This window comes from Dasypus novemcinctus, chromosome 20 (assembly GCF_030445035.2).
Source record: "Dasypus novemcinctus isolate mDasNov1 chromosome 20, mDasNov1.1.hap2, whole genome shotgun sequence".
In the NCBI taxonomy this organism is placed as follows: domain Eukaryota; kingdom Metazoa; phylum Chordata; class Mammalia; order Cingulata; family Dasypodidae; genus Dasypus; species Dasypus novemcinctus.
The window spans coordinates 49082474-49103476 of NC_080692.1; the positions used below are offsets into that span (position 1 = coordinate 49082474).

At 40.3% G+C, this 21003-nt stretch overlaps 1 protein-coding gene across 27 annotated transcripts in view; it reads left to right on the top strand.

Moving 5' to 3' along the window:
* PPFIBP1 (PPFIA binding protein 1) overlaps positions 1–21003 on the top strand; it is a 213418-nt gene that overhangs the window by 120143 nt on the left and 72272 nt on the right. For all 27 annotated transcript variants that reach the window (XM_071210223.1, XM_071210234.1, XM_071210228.1 and 24 more), the window contains 2 exons: positions 9739–9838; positions 19417–19622. In XM_071210223.1, the coding sequence (XP_071066324.1) occupies positions 9775–9838; positions 19417–19622 (270 nt within the window). In that variant the 5' untranslated portion in view covers positions 9739–9774. The remainder of the gene's footprint in view (positions 1–9738; positions 9839–19416; positions 19623–21003) is intronic.

Consider the following 21003-nt stretch of genomic DNA (forward strand, 5'->3'; position numbering starts at 1 on the left):
AATTCCACCCTCCATTTCCTTTCGCTTTGGCCTGTCCTACCAGCTTTATCTCATCTTTTGGGGCTCTGCATGTTAGAGAATGAGAAGTAACTACTAGTCATGCACACCTGTGCTCTTTGAACTCTGCCTCGAGTCTCTCTGTGAGACTGCTCCACTTTCCAAGCATGTGAGCATGTGTGTGTGCACACATGTGTGTTGATGCAGAGGGTTAAATAATAGTATTTTCTTACTTGGTTTGTAAATATTTGGTGAGTCAGAATTTGAGGTTATAATACAAAAATAAAATATTTAAGACTGTACTCCATGGTCAAAGATGTTTGAGAAATTTTATAGTCTATATACATGATAAATTTAAGTATTCTATTGTGAAAAACTTTAAATATATATATATATGTAAATGTAGGTAGAATGGTACAGTGTACTGCCATGACTTACTACTCACCTTCTGCAGTTACCAATTCCTGGCACATCTTATTTCACCTGTGTATTTACCTTCATTCCCCTCCCCTTTGTTATTTTGAAGTGAATTCCAGATGTCCTGTCATTTCATCCATGAATTTTTTTAATTTGCTCTAAATAATAAGGACTTAAAAAATGAAAATCATAACATTATCATACCTTAAAAATATCGTTAAATATACAGTGTTCAAGTTTCCAACTATTGTGTCAATATTAGGATTACTTTACAGTGTGACAGGTTTTCCAAATGTCATAACATTAGATCTCACTCCTGCCTCCAACACCCCCAACCTTTTCTGTTTTCAACACTTTTCTTGCCTCCCAAACCCCACTTCTTGCCAGTTATTTTGTACCCTTTTCAAGAGATTCTGAATGAATTTTCTTGGGGTGCTAGAGCAGATTGGAGGTAGAAAGGGTTTGGGATAATGTGATTGGGAAGGAGGAAATATGCCATGACAGATACATGGCCAAGAACCAGAAACTGAGGGTCATATGTAAGAATTCCTAAAATGTTACAGACCTAAGGATTCAGAGTTGAAGTTTAAAAGAAGGGGTTTTTCATGCTAAAACTTGAATTCCTTCTTCAGAAATGATATTTTACATAAAAAGTAAGAAGCTAGGGTGTGGAGAGCTTTTGCTTGCTGCAGCAGCCCGTTTCCACTGTGGCCAGGTGAGGCTTGTCCCAAGCGCAGGAGACGGGACAGTGGCTGGGTGTGCATCAGAATCATCTGGGGGTGAGAAGCGAATGTGGCTCAACTGATAGAGCATCCATCTGCCTTATGGAGGATCCAGGTTCAAACCCGGGCCTCCTGGCCTGTTCGGTGAGCTGGCTCATGCACAGTGCTGCCTCATGCAAGGAGTCCTGGGCCATGCAGGGGCACCCCTGTGTAGGGGAGCCCCATGTGCAAGGAGTGCGCCCGCAAGGGGAGCTGCCCCGTGTGAAAAAAGGGCAGCCCACCCAGGAGTGGTGCTGCACACAGAGAGCTGATGCAGCAAGATGACACAACAACAAAAGAGATGCAGTTTGCCAGTGCTGCTGGATAATGAAAGTGGATGCAGAAGAACACACAGCGAATGGACAGAGAGCAGACGATGGGGGGGGAGGGGGGAGTGGCGGAGAGAAATAAATCTTTAAAAAAAAAAAGAATCACCTGTGGGGGATTGTAAAGATGCATACTGCATGTCACTGCCCTTACGAGGTTTTGATTCTCTGGGTCAGGAGTAGAAGCCAGGGATTTGCATTTCTGATGAGCTCCTAGGTGGGGCTGCTGCTGCTGCTGTTCCTCCAGGGACCTCACTTTGAGAACCACTGACTGCCAAGCCCCTCCTACTTACTTTTGGTCTTTTCATCTTAAGATGTTTCGTCTTGGCTAAGATTGTATTGCCATGACAATGGGAATCTTGTGTGACTGATTAACATCCCTAGGCTGCATCTTGGGAAAACAAATGAGAAATACATGAGTAATTTCTGTGAAAATATCTTCTGCTTGCATAATGACCCCATAATAATATGTCATTCCACCAGCCTAGTGGAAATATATGTAAATATTCTCTCTCTCTTTGAAGGGATTTCATCTTTATTAACTGTCTTAACCTCAGTGAATTATATTTGTCTCTGGACAAGAAGTTTGAAGTTTACATTCAAACCTTAATGTTTTATGCAAGGAAAGCTGAGAAAGCTAGTGCAGATGTTTAGAAAAGTTTAAAACAAGCTTGCTAATTTTCTTATAGGGTTTCTTTTCTTCTCCACAGAGAGCAGGCAGCTAGCCCAACCTAAAACACCAGTTAGTCAGCAGCTCTGCGAAAAATCGAGGTGCCTGCCAGCCTTTAGCTGCCGCCCCGCTGCTGGAGGCCTCTCTTCCTCGTGCTGTGCCCCGTTCAGACCAGCTTTAAGTGGGTCTCGACCGGTCTGAAGCTTGCCCCAGGAATCGCACTCTGCTTCTCTTGTGTTTCTTTTCTTTCCTTACCTTTTTTTAATTTTGGTCCCTTACTGTAATACATGAATGTTATCCCAAAGAGGCTAAGATTTTCCTAAACTTACTTTTGTTAAGCTGTTGGAATAGGAAACCACCAGACCAAGAATTCTTGGAAAAAGAGCTGAACTTCCCTTTACAACAAGTAGGGGGCTTCTCCAGTTTGAATCATGACTTTGAATCCTAGCCCCACTTCTTTGTTGTGGTGGTGGTTCTATTTCTTGGTATGCTTTTCCATCAGCAAATCATTCCAAGAAGTATAAACCATTTAGAACCCAGAAATGAATTTTCTGTTTTGTAGGGATTATTAGATATTGAAGTTTTAATTTTCTAAATGTGTTGTCCACCTAAAAGACCAAATTACAATAATCATTGTTGGGTGAGCAAGGAATGAGAACAGAGGGAGCTAAATATTCTGACCCTTTTATTTTGGAACTCAGGCGCATGTAATTGGATTACTTATTAGCCTTGTCATGACCTATTATGGTTACAGGTCCAAGCATGTTCTACTTATATTCACCCATTTATTTATTTAGTTCATTTAAAAATGATTTAGTTTAATTTTTAACAATCATTTTCATTCCCAGTTTTAAAATTTGAGATAAGATTTACATACAGTGAAATGCACAGATCTTAAATGTGTGGTTTGGTGAGTGTGACAAATGTATAAGGTTGTATAGCCAACACCCAGTGAAGGTATTGAACAGGAAGTCCCCCAGGGTCCCCTTCCAGTCATTCGCCACTTCCCAGAGGTAACTCGATCTACTCCCTGTCACCATTGATTTGCTTGTTCTTGAATTTCATATCAAGGAATCATACAGTATGTAGTCTTCTGTGTCTAGCTTCTTTATCCCAGCATAATGTTGCTTGTATTAGTTGTTCAAACTTTTTTTAATTGTGGAGTAATAGTTTAGTGGGGTACTGTGGAGAATTACTATACCACAATTTGCTTGATTTGAATTTATTTATAGCACAAGTATGAGAGGAAGCCCAGAAGAATCCTCCTCTTAGAAACGTTTTTTAAGATACTGGAAAATCTTTTTTAAAGCATGGGGTTTTCTCCCACCTCTCACGTCCTTTTTTAAAATACTTTGACTCAGCTATGAAAAATAACTTAGCTTTATCAGCACAGACGCTTGCTAAATTAGGCTGGCCTATAAAATAACTCAAGCCATGGGCAAGTCAGAATTTAATAAATACAGAAATTCTCTTCATAGCACTAGTATTTTACCACTTCAGGTTGCTGTTGTTGTTCTGTGTAGTCTTTTGAGATTTGAGACTTTTGAGATTTGAGACTTATTTTGTGGCCTTGCATACATAGCTTATCCCTGTGAATATAACATGGGAACTTGAAAAGCAATGGAGGGGACAAACAAAAAAATAAAATAAAAGACAGGACAGTAGACTTAAACTCAATCATATCAACTGTATATTGAATACAAATGGACTAGATTTGTCTGACTCTTAATTCTATCAGTTTTTGCCTCATGTATTTTGATCTGAGTTATTAGGTACAAAAATTTGTAATTGTTATGTCTTCCTGACAAATTGTTGTTTGTCATAAACTGTCTCTTTGTTTCTGGTAATATTTCTAGATTTGAAGTCTAAAAGCTCTTATATTAATATAGCCACTCTTATTTTATTATACTTGCTGTATGCATGTAATTTTATTCTCCATTATTTTACTTTCATATTTCTTTATATTTGAAGTACAATTCTCATGAACAGCATATAATTAAGTCTTTAAGAAAAAAAGTCTGACAACCTCTGCCTTTCATTAAAGTGTTTATTTCATTTATAGTTAATGGAATTATTTATGTGGTTGAGTTTAAACCTACCATCTTGGATTTGTTTTTGGTTTCTTCCATCTCTATTCATCATTCCTCCATTTCTATGTCCTTTTGGATTAATTGAATGTCTTTTTAGTATTCATTTCATTGATTCTGGCTGACTTTTTACTTATAACTCTTTGTTTTGTAGTTTAGTGGATTACATTATATATTCTTAATTTATCATAGGCTACCATGAATCAGTTTAAATAACTTCATATATAATCAAAGAACTTTATAACACTATACTTCCATTTACCCCCGTCTCTCCTTGCTATTATCATTGCCATATATTTTACTACTTCGTATGCTATAAATCTTATAATACATTTTCCATTTGTTTAAATTGTCAGTGTTTTAATGAAATGAAAAGGAAAAAATGTTTTAAAAAACATTTTTATGAGCATGTTTACACTTAGATTCATCTGTATTTTGATGTGTTCCTGTGGTTTGTTTGTTTTGGCTGCTATATGTAATTCTATTGTGTAAATAGGCCAGTTCATCTTCTTTTCATTCTAAAAGGCATTTGGGTTGTTTCCACATTTTTTATCTAGTGATGAGTCCTTCTATGAACATTTGTGTATAGATCTCTTGGTGTCTTTCTAAAAAGTTTGCTTTTGTTCATACATACACCCTGGAGTAAAAATCACTGGAATGAAAATGAATGTGATAGTTCAATTTCAGATGATGATGCCAAATGTTATTCACAGTGCTTAAACCATTTTACATTCCCACCACCACTGTGCAAGGGATTCTGTGGATCCACAGCCTCTACAAATTTGGTAGTGTTGTATTTTTTGTCTGTTAGCTAGATATAATATGGCATCACGTTGTTGTCTTAAATTCTCTGATTATTAATGATACTAAACATCTCATTATATTTTTATTGGCCAGAAGTGTTTCATCTTCTGTTCAGTGTCTGTTCATGTCCTCCCCCAACCCTTTTATTGGTTTATAGGAACTCTTAATGATTTTTATGCAAATATTTAAAAAATTTTATACATTGAGAATATTTTTTCCTCTTCTGAGTCTTGTATTTTTAAAAAAATCTTTCCCTCTGCCAGGAGTAAAGATATTAACCTGTATATTTTTTCTACCAAGTTGTAATGTTTAAAATACTTAAGCCATCCATTGATTTTTGTTTGTGATGTGAGAGAATGAGATCTAATTTTATTTTGTTTTTACATGGATAATCGTTTTGTTCCAGTTCCATTTATTGAGCAGTCCTTTTTCTGCGGATCTCTCATGGCATTTCTCTTGTACATCTAAATTCCACACATGCATGGATATGTTTCTGGTTCTATTCTATTTGAATAGTCAGTTTTTCTCTTTCTATGGTATATTAATTTCCTGTAGCTGCTGTAACAAATTACCACAAACTTACTGGCTTAAAACAATACAAATTTATATGTTTTTACAGTTCTGGAGGTCAGAAATCTAAATTCAGCCTCACGGTTCTAAAATCAAGGTCCTGGCGGTGCTGGAGCCAGGCCTGCCTCTTTGAGTTTCGAGAGCTCCCTTGCCTTCCTGGCTCACAGACCCAGCCCTCCAGCTGCTGCTTCACCTCCCCGCCTCCCCGCCTCTGACTCGATTCCTCTTGCCCCTCTCTTAGAGGAACCACTGTGATTATGGGTCCACCCACGTCATCCAGGATAATCTCTCCATCTCAGGGTCCTTCACTTAATCACACCTGCATGGTTCCTTTGTCATTTAAGGTGACATTTGCAGGTTCCAGAGATTAGGACACAAACTATTGGTGGGGGGGGGGGGCGCACCAATTTCCCTCAGCCCTAATTAATAGAATTTTGAAATAAGGAGGGCAAGTGCCCCCTCCCTGCTCTTCTCTCTCAGAAGTGCCCTGGCTGTTCTCGGACTCTTCTTCTTTATACATTTGGCACCATCTTACCAGGTTTCATGAAAAATGCCGCTGGGGTTTTGATTGGGATCCACTTTACCTACAGATTAATTTGGGAGAAAGTTTACAATATTGTTTTCCTGTGGATGGAAATGGTGTTTTCTCATTTATTCAGATCTTAGGTGTCTGCCATTCAGGATTTGTGTGTTTGTTGCCTCATTGTTGAACTTGATATTTTACCCCGTGTTTTCTGAATCTTTCAGGGTAGACCTAAAGGCATAATTCATTTTAACCTTGTAAGACTACTTTGTAGGTGATACTGTAGTCGTTTTAATTGTAATTTGAGTCAAATTGGGTGCCTACTAATGCGAACAATCAAATATAGTTATAACTTTATTCTTACGGCGGATAACGTTATACACTTGTTTCTTTAGTTCCAGTTTTAGAGAATGTTCTTTTCTTGATGTTGTCCCCAAATCTTGCAGCTCACTGTAGCCCCTAACGGAATGGTTAACATGGTTAACCATGAAGCCCAGAGTAATGAAATTTAACAGATTGTGTCATTTAGTGAGTTCTGACCTGCTGCCTGGTCAGAACAGCGAATACTCTTTATATGTGCATGCCCTGCCTCACAAACCTGCCATCCTAGAGGAATGTAAGTACTCATCTGACTGGGCTGCAGATATATCCCAAAATTCAGATGATAGCTGAATCCCCAGCAGTCCTCTGGTATTCCCGATCTCAGTGAAATCTTTCCATTTTCCAAACCCAGATTTCATTCAGCTGAGATATAGTGAGCATTTACTATATGCCAATCTCTTTTTTAAAGATTTATTTATTTACTGCCCCCACCCCCCGCCTCATTGTTTGCGGTGACTGCTCTCCATGTCTGCTCGTCTTCTCTCTAGGAGGCACCAGGAACAAAACTTAAGACCTCCCATGTGGGAGAGAGGTGCTCAATCCCCGGAGCCACCTCTGTTCCCTGCTTTGTTGTGTCTCTCATTGTGTTTCCTCTTTGTGTCTCCTTGTTGCACTATCTTGGTGTGTCAGCTCGCTGCGCTAGCCCATTGCACCAACTTGCTGTCTTGCTCGTCTTTTCTAGGAGGCACCAGGAACTGAACCCAGAACCTCCCATGTGGTAGGCAGGCACCCAACTGCTTGAGCCACATCCACTTCCCTATGTCAGTCACTTTCAAACACTGGTGCATCAGTGAACAAAACAGATAATAAAAACAAACATTCCTTCCCCTGCCACTGACAACAACAGAAGTGGACAAAGAAACAAGATGCAGCAAATAGACACAGAGAACAGACAACCTGGGAAGGGTGGGAATTAAATAAATAAATAAATAAATCTTTAAAACAAACAAACAAACAAACATTCCTGCCCTCGTGGAGTGTACATTCAAGTAACAGGAAGACAGACTGAATACAATGAGCAAATAGGTAGTAATACTGCAAGGGGGTTAGGTATTAAGGGGTCAAATGGAGCAGGATAATGGAGGAATTTGTAGGGAGAGTGACTTATTCAAAGGCCAAAACTCTCTCTAATAAATTAAAAAGAGCTAAACATAGATGGTCTCATTTAGTGGTATTCCAAATTGAGCTCAACTGATGCCACTTTGCTGCATGATAAGCACAAAACCTTGAAAATAAGCAATTATAAAATTTTCTAGCAATGTGATGTCATGATTTTATTATGTTAAAGTATTAGTCTCTAACATTGGAAATTAGAAAAAAAGGTCCTTCACCACTTTGAAAAGGACAGTCTAGGTCATCTTGTATTTCCCTATAATAGCATTTGAAAACCTCTTTGTATACAGAGTAAAAATAGGTGACTGCTTGTCATACTGGAAAAAAATGTTCATACCTACACAAAACATACTTGCTAGCACAGATGAGTGGGTTTCTAATTTGGTGAGACAGTGAGAGCGTTTTCTAATATGGGGATTAGTTTGTTTTTTTGGCATTCCCAGTATTAACAGCTGAGCAGTAACATCTGCCCCTTTGTTTTATGTGTGTGTATGTGTATATAATATAGATAGATAAAAATATCAGAGTATCTAGAGAATGCACACTACTTAATTATTTGAAATTCAGGGATTGTACACCCTTTGTGTTCTCAGTGTCCATGTTTTGGGTTTTCCATGCCTGTGGATTGAGCGCTAGCTGGTCGTGCAAGTGTGCATTTTTGAAAACTCCCTAGGTTGAGAATCCAGCCTGGTTGCCCCTCCTCCCCAGTCCCCTGGTTTCTGGGTGACTAAACTAGTGCTTAGCGTATTTTTATCCTGTAATTTTCCCACATGAAAAGGTGGTGAGATTTGAAATCTTCTGACATAAGCAAAGTTCTGGGAAATCCCTAGATCAAAGTACTATTTCACAATGATCACTTGACATTTTACTGGAGTGGATGTGTGGCGGGGAACTGCTCCACGAAGCTGTTTACCAGAACTGTCAAAGTGTTTGTGATAATAAAGTCGCAGGTAGGGTCTGGCTGCTTGGGTGCAGAGGGCACAGGATTCTGTTAACCAGCCTACCTACTCTACTCCACTCTTTCTTTACCAGGTCAGTATCTGGAAAGTAGCAGGAGCTTCTTCAGGCTTTTTGGGAAAATTTACGTGGGTGCTTAGTCTGCTACCAGGAATGAAGGAAACAGTGGATGAATGAATGAATGTTGAAAGTCTCATAATCTTGACTTTTTTCTATCAATGACCAAATGTTTTGCAAGTGATTTCAATATATTTTTAAACAAGTTATATATTTAAAAAGAATAGATTCTGACACAATTTCCACATAAACCTGGCCCTGTGATACTTTATTTACACAATCAGAAGCTACTGAAACGGGGAAACTTAACTGTATCTAATGACTTGTCCAGATGGGATCAGATAAACAGAAATTTAGTATAACAGTGGAAACCAGGCAGATCTAGGTTAAAAATTGGACTTTGCTGGATTTACTCACTGTATGTCCATGTAAAACCCAACAGAAGTCTTTGATCCTCACTTTTAAAATGAAGATGCATATACCCATTTTATAGGGTTCCTGTCACGATTAAAGATTATGGATAATTGATGTGAATGTGTGGGAGGTTGTTGGGCTTCAACACAGTAGCAGTTGTTCCATTACTACATGCCCCTGGGTATTGTGTATGTGTGTGTGTCTTAGTAGGTATGTTTGTGAAACCTTTTTCTCAGCCAGATCTTATGGTAACTCCTAATACAGATGGAGGAAAAGCAAAGTTAGGAAAGCCAAGATCAGGTGGGTTTGGCGCAGAGAGGAGGACTTGTCTACCCCACATCCTTCATGACCCTCAGCAACTTTCCAGCCAAACCCCACCCCATTCACAGAGTCCTAGGCTTCCACAAAGTACAGCACGCAAACCATTCTTCTGGATTTTAAATACCTTGAGTGCAAGAACAGAATCTTACTTGCTTTATTAACTGATACATTCTTTGCACGTGGTCTTGCAGTACTTGCAGTATAGTAGATGCTAATTCAGCTAAATAATTTGAGAAGTTCTCCCTCCATACATGACTGCTAATTTGAAGGTCAATTTGCAAGCCTGCTAGCATGCATATATCATATAAAGGATGTAATGATCACACCATTATTTTTTCAGATCTAGCTTGGAATTTGCAATTGAAAAAATAAGAAAATGATGAGTGATGCAAGCGACATGCTGGCTGCAGCGCTGGAACAGATGGACGGTATTATAGCAGGTAATGGGTAGTGTCCAAGAGCTGGAACCATCTCGTTAACTCTGCTCGCTTGGCTTTTTGATTACAACTTTCTTACTACCTTTCTATCTTCTTTTCTTATTTTCATTTATTGACTTTCCCCTTGCTTTTGGATTCCCTGTGGTTTCATCTTTGTCCCTCTTCTCCATGTCCTACCAGAATTATTCTCACCTTTTACTTTAAAATGCCAAAAATTCCTATTACATTCTAGCTTCTGATGAAGGGTAAAGACTCTGTCTCAGGTGATACTGGTACAGGTGGTCTGTGCACCACATTTTGAGAAACACTGCTCTGTCCAGTAGCCACAAATGTTCTTATCTGCTCCCTTGAATTCAACTTTCATTTTTCTACCAAGAAGTCTCATATCTATCTCCTTGACTTTCCCAATTCTTTGTTAAAATTCATGTCCCTATCTCTAATTATATCACCCCTGAAATAATGTGCTAGAAGCACATCAGTGTCATCTGTAAAACTTTGAGTCCATTACCTATCCTCAAAAGCCCCTCTAGTGGTCTTCATCTTGGCTAACTTCATACTCCTCCATCCACACTTTCCTAAACCAGAAATTTAAGTGATTCTAGACACCTCAAGTTCCCCATTTAATTAGTCAAGTCCCAAAGCCTTTTACCTTTCTGTCTCTTTTTATTCGTTCTAGAATCTGTCCTATCTGTGCCAACATTGTCTTGGTTTGTCCACGACACCCTACTGAGTGCCACCCTAGCATTCTTTTCTCTCTCTAGTCCAGCTTTTCTTAGACCACCAGAATTTCCTTACTAAAACAGATCTGATCCTATTATTCCCTTGTTAAGAATCTCCAGCAATTCTCTATTATGAGAGCAGAGTAGAAGCAGTAGACCATCACATCCTTGCTTTGGTATCCTGGCTAAGGAGAAAAACTAGTAGATGACCTCTTGCATTCTCTTGTGCTGTCTCCCAGGAGTGGTGGCTTGTCACTCACCTGATCATCAGGATCAGGGTATAGTTGAGCACTTCAGCTCCTGGATTCTAATTTCTTGACCCCAACTAGTTATCTTTTCTGGTCATAAATTTGTCCCTATTCAAATTGTATATTCATGGTGACTTTTGAGAAGATGATGGACTAGAAAGACACACGACTCTCTTCTCTCCTAGAAAAATAATAGAGGATAGACAGAAATGGCCTAGAGAAAAATCATCTAGGTTTTAGGACACAAGGTGAAGGCTAGACATGGCCCTGAAGAGAAAGGGGCAAAGGAAAAGAATCTCGATGGCAAAACTCTGAGTTAAAAGCTTGAGCTACACTGCTGGCCCCCCTCCCACACACTATAGACACATTTCACTAATTGGGCCTTGGGACCATGACTACAGACAGAGGGGGCTGCAGGGGTCCACCACCCCAGGAAAGGGAAGAGAGAGGGACACAGCCTAAGGGTGATTCAGCTTTTGATCCACAAATTTGGTCTGCTGTGTCCCAGGAGCCCGTCCAGGTTGGGTGGGGCTATGCCATTATTTTCTGTGGGAGCCTGCAAAGGGCTAAAGAGAGCCATCCCTTTCAATTACCCTCCCTTTGATTTAGGTTGAACCAAGAATCAAAGAACAGTAGTACCACACAGTCTCCCACCACCAAATCCCTACAAGAGAAAAATTGAGCAGCTGAGTAAACATACCATCATAATCAGATGCCTAGACCTCAGCAAAAAATTACAAGACATACTAAGAAAATGGAAAACACATGACCCAAGCAAAGGAATCTATCAAAACCCAAGAAGAGACTCTGGATTTGAGACAACTATTTAATGAGATGCACACAAATTTCCAAAATTGAATTAATGATTTGAAAGACAATATGGCTAAAGAGATAAACAACATCAAGAAGACACTGAGCAACACAAAGAAGAATGTGAAAACCTGAATAGAAAAGTAACAGCTCATGGGAATGAAATCAACAGGTGAGATTAGAAATACCTCAGAGGCATACAACAGCAGACTGGAAAAGATAGAAGAAAGAATAAGTTATACAGAAGAGAGAAGAACTGAAATTGAAGAGAGAAAACAATAGAGGAAAGAATGGAAAAATGAGCAGGGGCTCAGGAAGTTCAATGATAACATAAAGCACAGCAACAAATGTATTGTTGGAGATCCAGAAGGAGAAGAGAAGGGAAACAGGGTGGAAAGAGTATTTGAGGAAATAATGACTGAAAATTTCCCAACTCTCATGAAAGAAGTGAACTTACATGTCCAAGAAGCACAGTGTACCCCAATCAGAATAAATATGAATAGACCTACTCCAAGACACACACGACTCAAAATGTCAGATGTCAAAGATAAAGAGAAAATTCTGAGAGCAGGAAGGAAGAAGCAAACCATCACATTCAAAGGACGCCCAGTAAGACTTAGTGAAGATTTCTCATCAGAAACCACTGAGGCGAGAAGACAGTGATATGGTATAATTAGGATACTGAAAGAGAAAAGCTGCCAGCCAAGAATTCTTAATCCAGCAAAATTGTCCTTCAGATAAGATGGTGAGTTTAAAATATTCACAAATAAACAGAAACTAAGAGAGTTCTATGAAAGAATCCACCTTTGCAGGACTATTAAAGGGAGCCTTATGGCCTGAAAGAAAAAGACAAGAGAGAGGGGGCTTGGAGGAGAGTATAGAGACAAGAATGGCAGAAAGGATAATCAAAAGAATTAAAAGACAGGTGAAAATCTGATCTGACATATGAAAACCAAAGAATAAAATGGTGGAAGTGAAAAATGCATTTACAGTAATATGATTGAAAGTGAGTGGATTAAACTCCCCAATCAAAAGATATTAGCTCAGTGTCTTCCCATTTCTCCCCACTCTATTAAGTTTTATCTGATGCAAAAAAAAAAAAAAAAGCTGACAGAATGGACAGAAAAACCATGCTGCTTACAAGAGACTTACCTTAGACCCAGGGATACAAATCAACTGAAAGTGAAAGGTTGGAAAAAGATACTCCAGGCACATAATAACCAAAAAAGAGCAGGGGTAGCCATACTAATATTGGACAAAATGGCTTTAAATGAAAAAAAGTTGGAAGGGATACAGAAGGCCATTTTATATTAATAAAAGGGACAATCCACCAGGAAGAAGTAACAGTCATAAATATCTGTGTACCCAACCAGGGTGCCCCAAAATACATGAGGCAAACTCTAGCAAAAACTGAAGGAAGAAATAGACATCTCTACAATAAAAGTTGGAAACTTTAACACACCATTACATCATTAGATAGAACAACTAGACAGAAGATCCTCAAAGAAACAGAGAACTTGAACAATATGATAAATGAGCTAGACCAAACAGACATATACAGAACATTGCACCCAAACTCAGAGGGTTAAGCATTCTTCTCCAATACTCATGGATCTTTCTCCAGGATAGACCACATGTTAGATTACAATGCCGCTTTCTTTTTTTTTTTTTTAAAGATTTATTTATTTATTTAATTTCCCCCCCTCCCCCGGTTGTCAGTTCTCTGTGTCTATTTGCTGCGTCTTGTTTCTTTGTCCGCTTCTGTTGTCGTCAGTGGCACGGGAAGTGTGGGTGGCACCATTCCTGGGCAGGCTGCACTTTCTTTTCACGCTGGGCGGCTCTCCTTACGGGGCGCACTCCTTGCGCGTGGGGCTCCCCTACATGGGGGACACCCTTGCGTGGCAGGGCGCTCCTTGCGCGCATCAGCACTGCGCGTGGGCCAGCTGCACACGGGTCAAGGAGGCCCGGGGTTTGAACCGCGGACCTCCCATGTGGTAGACGGACGCCCTAACCACTGGGCCAATTCCGTTTCCCATGCCGCTTTCAATAAATATAGAAAGACTGAAGTTATAGAAAACACCTTCTCAGATCATAATGGAATGAAACTGGAAATCAATAATAGGTGGGAAAGAGGTAAAGTTGCAAATGTGTTCATGAACACACACTCCTAAATAATCAATACACTCCTTAAATAATCACTGGATCAAAGTAGAAGTTGTAAGTGAAAGTAGAAAATATATGGAGGCAAATGAAAACGAGAACATAACTTATCAAAACATGGGATACAGCAAAGGCGGTACTGAGAGGGAAATTTTAGCCCAAAACACCTATATTTAAAAAGTAAAAAAGAAGGAAGCTAAAAATCAAAGATCTAACTGAACAACTATAAAGAAAGTAGAAAAAGAACAGCAAACCAGTCCCAAAGCAAGCAGAAGGAAAGAAATAATAAATGTTAGAGTAGTGAAAAAATGAAATTGGGAACATAAGAGCAATAGAAAAAATTAACACAATCAAAATCTAGTTCTTTGAGAAGATTAATAAGATTGACAAATTCTTAGCTAGATGAACAAACAAAGAAGATGCAAATAAAATCAGAAATGAAAGGGAGTAAGTTATGACTGACACCTCAAAAATAAAAAGGATCATAAGAGAATATTATGAGCAACTGTATGCCAACAGACTAGACAACCTAGATGTAATGGACAAATTCCTAGAAATGCACAAGTAACCTAAACTGACTCTACAAAAATGCAGAACTTAACAAACCAATCACATTTAAAGAGATTAAATCACTCATCAAAAATCTCCCAACAAAGAGAAGTCCAGGACCAGTTGGCTTCACAGGTGGATTCTCCCAAGCATTTAGAGAAGAATTAACACCAATCCTCTTTGAACTCTTTCAAAAAATTGAAGATGAGGGAAAATTACCCAACGCATTTTATGAAGTCAACATCACCCTAATACCAAAACCAGTTAAGGTTACTACAAGAATAGAAAATTACAGACCAATCTCTCCAGTGAGCATAGATACAAATATTCTCAACAAATGCTTGTAAATAGATTCCAGTAGGATATCAAAAGACTTATATACCACGAACAATTGGGATTTATTCTTGGTATGCAGGGGTGATTCAACATAAGAAAATCAATTAGCATAATACACCACATTAATAAATTGAAGGAAAAAACCACATGATCATCTCAATTGATGCATAAAAAGCATTAGACAAAATCCAGCATCCTTCACAATATGAGCAAGGGCATATATGAAAAACTGACAGGGAAGTGGCTGTGGCTCAGTCAGCTGGGCTCCTGTCTACCATATGGGAGGCCCTGGAATCGCATCCCAGGCCTCCTTGTGAAGGCAGGCTGGCCCGCACGCCACGGAGAGCCAATGGCCCATGCACCGCGGAGAGCTGACGCAGCAAGATGACGCAACAAAGGGAGACAAGCAGACACAGAAAAACACGCAGTGAATGGACACAGAGAACAGACAGCAAAACTAATGCAGGTGGGTGGGCAGAGTAAATAAATCTTAAAAAACACAAAAAGCCTCACAGCCAACATTGTACTTACTAGGGAAAGGTTGAAAGCTTTCCCTCTAGGATCGGGAACAAGACAAAGATGCCCACTCTCACCATTGTTATTCAACCTTGTGCTAAAGTTGTACCCAGAGCAATTAGACAAGAAAACATAAAAAATAAAAAGCATCCATATAGGAAAAGAGGAAGTACAACTCACTATTCACAGATGACATGATCCTATACTTAGACTGTTCTGCAGTATCTATGGCGAAGCTTCATGAGCTTTGGACCTCAAAGGGCTTTGTCCAAAGGGTGAAAAGGCAGCCCACTCAATGGGAGAAATTATTTGGAGATCACATCTGATAAAAGTTTAATATCCATGATATTATAAAGAGATGCTACAACTGAACAATACAAAGACAGGTGACCTGATTTAAAAATGAGCAAAAGACTTAAATTGACATTTGTCCCAAGAAGAAATACAAATGGTTAAAAAAAAAGAAAAAAAATCCATATGAAAAAATGTTCCACATCACTAGTGGTTAGGGTAATGCAAATCAAAGCTGCAATGAGATATCATTTCATACTTATTAAAATAGCCACTATTAAAATGACAGAACTACAAGTGTTGGAGAAGATGTGGAGAGATAGGAACACTTAATCGCTATTGATGGGAATGTAGAATGTTATAACCATTGTGGAGGACTGTTTGGCAGTTCCTAAAGAAGCTGAATATAGATTTGTTACATGACCCGGCAATACCACTACTGGGTATATACCCAGAAGACTGAAAGCAGTGACACAAACAGACATCTGCACACCCATGTTCATAGCAGTGTTATTCATGATTGCCAAAATTTGGAGATAATCCAGGTGTCCATCAACCAATGAATGGCTAAATAAACTGGTATATACACATCATGGAATATTATGCAGCTATAAGAAGAAATGAAGTCGTGAAGCATGTGACAACATGGATGAACCTGGAGGACATTATGTTGAGTGAAGCAAGCCAGACACAAAAGGACAAATACTGTATGATTGCACTACTGTGAACTAAATATATCATGTAAAATCATGGAGTTAATAACTTGAATGTGGGCCACCAGAAAATAGAATGAGGTTAGAGAATGGAAAGCTGAGGTTTAACTTGCATAATTGGTAAAAAGGATGTGTGTTAACCTTTGGAAACGGATAGAAACGGTAGAGGCCAACATAATGTTTGTAACGAGCAGTACTATTATGTGGGTATGACAGTGGTTGAAAAGGAAAGTCTAAGGTCATGCTTATTACTAAAAGGGAAGCTAAAAATATAACAAGGGACTGTATAGCATCGTAAAACCTCATGTGAAATATGAACATGGGCAATGTTGCATATAGAAGACTATTTTTCCTTGAAACTGAACAAATGGATGTTAATACTACAAGACGTCAATATCAGACATAAAAAAAAAAGAAACCACATTGTGCTAAGTGAAAGAAACCAGACACACACTCACACAACCCCAGGTTGACCCTGCTCAGCTGTGGTTGTTCAGAGGCCCTGAAGGTGTTAGCCTACCCAGAAGCTTCACTTAAGGGAAATGGCATGTCATTATTTGGCTTCCACTGTTAGATGTCCTGGAGACCCAGCCTCCTTTGTAGATTCGACCACACCTAGAATATCATTTTCAGAGAGTTTCGGCAAACTAAAACTTCTCTGGAGTTGGTGAACAGTATAACAACAACCATATGTGATAAGGGGCCTTTGAAGGAACTGGTTGAGTTTAATCTAGAAAAGTATATTCTTGCTTGGGGCACAATATATGTTTTCAAGTAGCTAAAGGACTATCATATGGAAAAGAGAACGTACTCCGTCATGGTCTCTGAAATATAACTTGGGAAGCGGACGTGGCTCAACTGATAGAGCATCTTTCTACTATATGGAGGGTCCAGGGTTCAATCCCCAGGGCCTCCTGACCCATGTGGAGCTGGCCCGCACGCAGTGCTGCTGTGCGTAGGGTGCCGTGCCATGCAGGGGTGCCCCAGTGTAGGGGTGCCCCACACACAAGGAGTGCGCCCCACAAGGAGAGATGCCCCACATGAAAAAAGTGCAGCCTGCCCAGGAGTGGTGCCACACACACAGAGAGCTGACACAGCAAGATGACGCAACAAAAGCAGAGACTCAGTTTCCCAGTTCCACCAGATAATGCAAGCATACGCAGAAGATAACACAGCAAATGGGCACAGAGAGCAGACAACAGAGGGGAAAGTGGAGAGAAATACATTAAAAATTTAAAAATATATTAAAAAAAGGAAAAAGAAAATATAACAAGAACCAATTCTCTGCTCTTGCCAGAGGTTATAACCTTGCACTCTTAGCACAACTCTAGTTGAGTTTCTAGTTTTTGAAACATTATTTGAGGGACTTGCATTTTATTAATTCCATTCGATTAGATTGAGCTTAAGAACCACCTTTACAGTTATTAAAAATAAAGAGGGAAGCTGATGTGGCTCAAACAATTGGGCTCCTGTCTACCATATAGGAGGTCCAGGGTTTGATGCCCAGGGCATCCTGGTGAGGGCAAGCTGGCCCACATGGAGTGCCAGCCCACGCTGGAATGCCCCCCCCCACGCAGGAGTGCCCCCCTGCGTGAGAATGCCACTCAGCACGGGAAAGCCGCCCCACCCAGGATTGCCGGCAGACGCTGAGAGCTGGCGCAGCAAGATGATGCAACAAGAGACACAGGAGAGAAAATAAGAGACGTAGCAGAACAGGGAGTTAAGGTGGTGCAAGAGAGTAAGTGCCTCTCGCCCACTCTAGAGGGTCCCGGAATCAGTTCCCGGAGCCGCCTAATGAGAATGCAAGCAGACACAGAAGAACACACAGCGAATGGACACAGAGAGCAGAAATGGGGCAGGGAGAACGAGGTGGGGAGAGGTGGGGAGAAATAAATAAAAGAAGTCTTTATAAAAAAAAAAATAAAGACTCTCAGGTACCACCTCAAACTAAGTAAATTGGAAGTCAGGTACCACCTCAAACTAAGTAAATTGGAAGCTATGTGGTGGGACTTGGGTTTGGATGATTTCAAATTAACATCCATATTTCTCCAACTACTAGGAGGGCAGGAGGAGAAATGGTTATCAGTGTTAGAGGAGTTTTTCTGAGTACACACATCTTCCCTCTGCTCATCTTATTTTGGGAAGGGAACTTACAGAATGGAAGGGGCTCATGGACACCCCACATGCTCTCCTCAGTCTGGTAGTTCTGGGTTCCCAGCGACAACTGTTACCATGGTTATGACTTAGCAGGTTTGGGTCCCAGTCATTTTGGCTCATATTAGGAAGTTGAGTGGAATGAGCTAGCTGGAAACAAATTCCTCTGCCCATGGTTGGGATGGATGAAGCCAGATGTCCAGTGGAAAGAGAAGTCTTAACTCGTTTGGAGGGCTCATCCAGTTGCAAGACCATATGCCTTTCTCGACTTGGACTTAAGTGGTGTTAGCCTAAATATCCTAAGTATTGACAATTAAGTATAAAAGTAGTATGAATGGTTGATGGACAAGAAAAAAAAAAACAGAAAAGATGAAGAAGTATGTCTGATTGCTTTGTGAATGGGGCCAGTTGTGTGAATTTAAGTAGTAGAAGGCTCTCTCTTACATGGAATAGTAAAAATGACCATACAACTGATTTTTAAAGCTGACATCAGCAGTAGCATTTAATGCTAGCCTGCAGAGAAAATCATGGGGGGCAGTGTTTGTGTACACATGCTCACACATACATGTGTACAAATGTCCACATGGGATTTATTAACTTCAGAGACTGAATTCTGGTTATTGAACTGGGAGCTGGCCTTCTTCTTACCTTTGTAATTATGCTCTGCAGTTTCCATCTGATGTGCAACTAACTCCTTTTTGGAGAATTGAACGGCTTTACGATTCCTAAAATTTGAATCTTCTAGAATGCACGTCTCCACACAAACTAACCTACCTCCTCCTTATCGGTCATCTCCAGGGAGGGGCCAGCCCACCTCAGCCCACCACATACTCTTTTATGTTTACTACATCACACAGCTGACTTCCTTCTTAGGTGTTAGGCCACTGATCCTTACCATCAGTTAAATAGTTTATATTTTTTCCCTGAGTTACTATCACTTGAGGAAATTCCCATGACTGGATTATTTTCTGACTCTTCGTTCTTCCCCATTCTGATTGTGGCTGGATTTGATGACCACCTGCAGCTCTGATATTTCATGTGCTGTAAGTCCCATTGCTGTCTCTGTGATTTCTGTTTTAACTTAGGTTCCAAAGCCCTGGAATACTCCAATGGGATTTTTGATTGCCAGTCTCCCACCTCCCCTTTCATGGGAAGCTTTCGAGTCCTGCACCTTGTGGAAGACCTGCGGGGGTTGTTAGAGATGATGGAAGCAGACGAGAAAGAAGGCTTGAGGTGCCAGATCCCGGATTCCACGGCAGAGACTCTGGTCGAATGGCTGCAGACTCAGATGGTACGTGTCTGCGGGTCGAAACCGGTGCCACGGGTCAAGCCTGGATAGCTGATTAGAACGAGAAAAAAACAACACGTTTGCTTTAATTCTTATCCCCCAAGAGATCCCAATTCCTTTTGGCTCTAAGCATACTTTTTCTTAAAGTTCTGCTAGTGTGCATTTTACAAGTGTCAGCAGTTCACCTGATTTAGACTAAAGATGGAATAGCTTTTAGGTTGTGCTCGAATGACCTAAAGTGGCGTAAAACAAGTAGTGCTGTAAGGAAAAGAACCTTGCATGTAGTAGTTGCTTTCTCACTACCACTGGCAAGTTCACCCGAAGGGCCCGGTGGAAGTGAAGTGAATAGATACTTCAGCGGAGGTTTGTAGCCGTGACTGCTGTGACGCACCACCTGATGGCTTGCAGCCAGCGCCCCGGTTCTGGCACGCTGGTCAAGGCAGGAGGTGGTCTTTAAATGGAGTTCTTAGTCCCTGAGCAGCGAGGCCCCTTTCCCAGCTCCTCAAAAACCGTGACATGCCAGAGCTGCCCTCTCTCCAAACGGTTGCAAATGCCGTGTAAAATGTGTTGAACTTGTAAAATCTGAAGACTGTCACAAAAATGTCTTCAAGGGAGAAGATAGAGAAGGTGGTCTTTCGTAAGCATTTAAATGTTACTTGATTTTCAGTAAGACACATTAATGTGCTTATGAGCTAATTGTGTTATATAAAAGCTAATGAAAATTGTGTGAAAGAATCACAGTCTATTTTTGGGTCTGTGGCGGAAAAGGAAACAGTTTGCCTTGGAACCTTAATGGTACATCCTGCAGCTGAAACATTTTCCCGCTGCCTGAATATCGACATTCCCACCCAGCCCCAGGCTGAATGTTTTTATATTCCCACCAATTTGGCAATCGAATTCTGAGTGCAAACAGTACAATTCACCTTTTAGTGGCAGTGCAGCTCCACAACCTTGATAATTGAAGAAGATACTTTACTTTTTAATACCTGGTTCCTCTTTTGTATACTTTGTATTTGCTCTGAGTTTCGCCCTAGATTTGAAGGTTCGTGTTTGCCGATGTCTTTGGGGACTGTTCCTTGCTTTGAAACTAGGTGTCCAGCATTCTTCCCTTGCTCCAGTCGGCTTCCTGTCTTACCACTTCTTTACTCTGTAGTTTTCCGACTGTTCAGTTTGCAGTGGTCAGCAGATGTCCTGTTGGTGTAAGAACCTGTTCCCAGCCCACGGAGGCCTCTTTCTAAGTATCCTCAAAAACTGATGATGTGCAGAAAGAGCTGCTCTTTCTCTGACCATAAAGAGCCAGAGGCCCCAGTGTCAGCCATAATTTTTATTTTTTGAAGGAGGTACTGGGAATTGAACCTGGGACCTCATACATGGGAAGACAGGC